The sequence below is a fragment of the Drosophila willistoni genome, unplaced genomic scaffold (genome assembly GCF_018902025.1).
Source record: "Drosophila willistoni isolate 14030-0811.24 unplaced genomic scaffold, UCI_dwil_1.1 Seg263, whole genome shotgun sequence".
Classification (NCBI taxonomy): Eukaryota; Metazoa; Arthropoda; class Insecta; order Diptera; family Drosophilidae; genus Drosophila; species Drosophila willistoni.
The window spans coordinates 1-3,515 of NW_025814221.1; the positions used below are offsets into that span (position 1 = coordinate 1).

Here is a 3,515-nt window from a genome sequence, read left to right on the forward strand (position 1 = left end):
CGGAAGCAGTATTGCAAACTGATGTTGGAATACGAGCAAAAGGGATATATTCATTTGATTCAGAGTCAGAACAGAACAAAAGCCTGGATAAGGCATGGTACCTGCCACACTTTGGAGTCGTCAATCCACATAAACCCGGGAAAATTAGAATCGTATTCGATGCTGCAGCGGAAGTCGACGGTGTGTCGCTGAATGCACTGCTGATGAGAGGGTCCGACCAATGCCAACCATTAAGTTACGTACTTATGAAATTTAGACAAAGGTCCGTAGGTATTTGCGCAGACATAGGAGAAATGTTTCATCGCGTCTTGATACGCAAAGAAGACCGATGGGCTCAACGCATTCTATGGAGAAAAGATGAAACTGATGAGTTTAAGGCATATGAGATGATGGTAATGACGTTTGGAGCGAAATGCTCACCCGCATTAGCGCAGTTTGTTAAGAATAAGAATGCATCGGAATACAAGGACTTGTTTCCACAGGCGGCTGATGCTATTGTGAGGAATCATTATGTTGATGATTTCGTCCACTCATATGCCAACGAAACAGAAGCAATAAGAGTTACGGAACAGGTGATACAGATACACCGAAAGGGGGATTTGAGCTGAAGAAATTTGTATCTAACTCTAAAGTCTGCAATGATAAGTTTGGTGAAGGTAGCATGGATGATGTTCTGAGCCTCGATAAAGATGGGGCATTGTATAGTCAGAAGGTACTTGGTATGCATTGGTATACGGCAGAGGATAAATTTGGGTTCACACTTTCGTTTAATAAAATCGATAAATCTCTGTTCTCTGATGAAAGAATTCCAACAAAGCGGGAAGTACTACGGATCGTTATGTCAATCTTCGATCCCTTCGGAATATTAGTCGAGTACTCGTTGATGGCAAAACTCCTCCTTCAGTCTATTTGGAGGAAAAAGATAGAATGGGATCAATCCATACATCAAGAAGAGTACATCGCATGGAAGAGATGGCTTCGTTTTGTTAATGAAATAGCTTTAATAAGGGTTCCAAGATGGTATGGCACAACTTTTAGTAATGAGTGTGTAGAGTTACACATATTTGCAGATGCAAGCGAGATGGCGTATGCAGCAGTGGGCTATTGGCGAGTTGAAGATACTGAAGGATGGAAAGTGTCTTTTATAATGGGAAAGACAAAATGCGCACCGATGAAACTGTCTACTGTGCCAAGAGTGGAGTTGCAGGCTGCGGTTATGGCGACTAGGCTCAGAAACTCGATATTAGAGGGACATGATATTCAACCAAAACGAGTTTGTATGTGGTCGGACTCATCAACAGTTCTAGCATGGATCCGTTCGGATCAGAGAAAGTACAAGCCATACGTCGCCCATCGAGTGAACGAAATTCTAGAAAGCTCACGCGTCGAAGAATGGAATTTGGTTGCCGGCAAGGACAATCCAGCGGATTTTGGCACGAAGATTAAAAGAGACAGCAGACAGTCACTATGGGTAACCGGGCCAGATTTTTTATTGGATGATCTTGAGGAATCACCACAGCAGAGCAAAGGTAATTTTAGTACTGACATGGAGCTGCGCCCAAAATTCTGTATGGTCACCACGAAGCAAACGGATGATCTCTTTGGAAGATTCTCATCGTACACGAGACTCGTACGGACTCTGGCTTGGGTGCTACGATTTAGAAGAGGGGAAGTTCGTGAAAGTTGCCTGATGTGCTCGGAGATGGATTATGCTGAAGTGGTTCTGTTCAGAAGTGTACAAAAGAGTTCTTATCCAGATGAGTATAGTGAGCTCGCCAGGGGTAAACTCATTGATAAGGGAAGTAGTATTCTGAAACTAACACCGGAGATGGATAATGATAGCTTGTTGCGTGTTGGCGGACGCATAGATAAAGCTTGCCGTTGATATGGACACTAGACGCGCAATAATTCTGCCACAGGGGAGCCACGTGACGAAACTGCTAATCACACATTATCACAACAAATGGAAGCATTAAGATGAAAATACGATCATCGCTGAAATGCGTCGGAAGTTTTGGATTCCTCACCTACGCCAAGAGGTACGCCGGACGTCACGAACATGCTTCATATGCCGTATGGAGGGGGCTCGCCCGGCACCACCCTTGATGGGACAACTGCCCTCGGATAGAGTTACTCCTTTTGTTCGTCCATTTTCTTGCACTGGAATTGACTACATGGGGCCGTTTGCAGTGGTTAGGGTAGGAGGAGCAGAGAGGCGATGGATATGCATTTTTGCTTGTTTGGCTGTGCGCGCCATGCGTTTGGAATTGGCTAGGGACTTGACGGCCGACACTTGCCTTAAAGTCATTCATAACTTCATGAGGCGGCGTGGAGTCCCAATAAGAATCAGGTCTGATAACGGGACAAACCTAGTGGAAGCTGAACGAATATTAAAACAAGAATTGTATAAGAAAGTAGCTGCCGGGCTCGCAATCGAAAAAATCGAGTGGCTTTTTAACTGCCCATTGAATCCACATGCAGGCGGATGTTGGGAACGTTTAGTTCGAAGTGTAAAACGAGCTATGGGAGATATCGTCGAGTTAACTGGCAGAAGGGCAGAATCATCGAGGTGACAATTGGACAAGATGGCCAAGTACGATCTGCGAAAGTGAAGACCAGCACTGGAGAGTTTCGTCGACCGGCATGCATGTTAGCCAAACTGGATTTTGGTGAATCTAAGATGGACTAGATTCACGGTGGCGGGGATGTTGTGAAGAAATGACAAAAGCGGTTAGAATTTAAATTCGAATTGAAATGTAATTTGATAGTGTTAGACTACACATAATTTAGCTATATGAACATATGATTGTTAGTGTTGTAAGACACAGTGTTGGAAGACACTAGAAGGGCTAGTGTAGAAAAACGGTCACTTGATATCGAGCCGTGGAGAGAAAAGCGTGAGTAAAATTCGCTATTAGTTTTTAAGTTGATTTAATATGTAATATTTCTTAGGAAATAAAACTCTCTATCACACTCTCTACTCATTAACTCCTCAACAACTTGGATGAAGTTGGTACCAGGGGCGTTTGGAGGGGTCAGGAGTTATTATAAGCCAAGGGTCCACGGCGCGTGGTCTAGTCAACACGAGACAATGTCGTTTCTTCAAAAAACGAATCCAATTTCTAGGTCACGTTGTCAGCGATGATGGTATTCATACGTACCCTGAGAAGATAGCAGCTATTCGTAACCTTCCGCCACCAACCAATGTCAAGGAGTTACGTGGATGTCTCAGGATAGCTTCTTGGTATCGTCGGTTCGTACCCAACTTATCCGACACGGTGCAATGCTCCGCTGTATACATTGATATCAGTGAAGCGTTTGATCGCGTTTGGCATGATGGACTTCGCCATCAACTCATCAAGCTACTACCAATTCCTCTCTTTAATATGCTGGATGCATATCTTAAAGACAGGACTTTTTAGGTTTGCTCCAACGATGGAACCATATCTTGGCTAGGAAGCATCAATGCCGGGGTACCCCAAGGCATCTGATATCCCAATTCCATCTATTGTTGA

General features: G+C 44.1%; 1 protein-coding gene across 1 annotated transcript; it reads left to right on the forward strand.

The window, feature by feature from the left end:
* The first annotated feature begins 1,081 nt into the window (after nucleotides 1-1,081).
* LOC124461202 lies at nucleotides 1,082-1,885 on the forward strand. Its single transcript, XM_047012757.1, has one exon. The coding sequence runs from the start codon at nucleotides 1,082-1,084 to the stop codon at nucleotides 1,883-1,885; it is 804 nt and encodes a 267-aa protein (XP_046868713.1).
* Nucleotides 1,886-3,515: the final 1,630 nt, after the last annotated feature.

Coding starts and splice junctions, on each gene's coding strand:
- LOC124461202 (XM_047012757.1), top strand. CDS start 1,082: ATGGCGTATGCAGCAGTGGGCTATTGGCGAGTTGAAGATACTGAAGGA.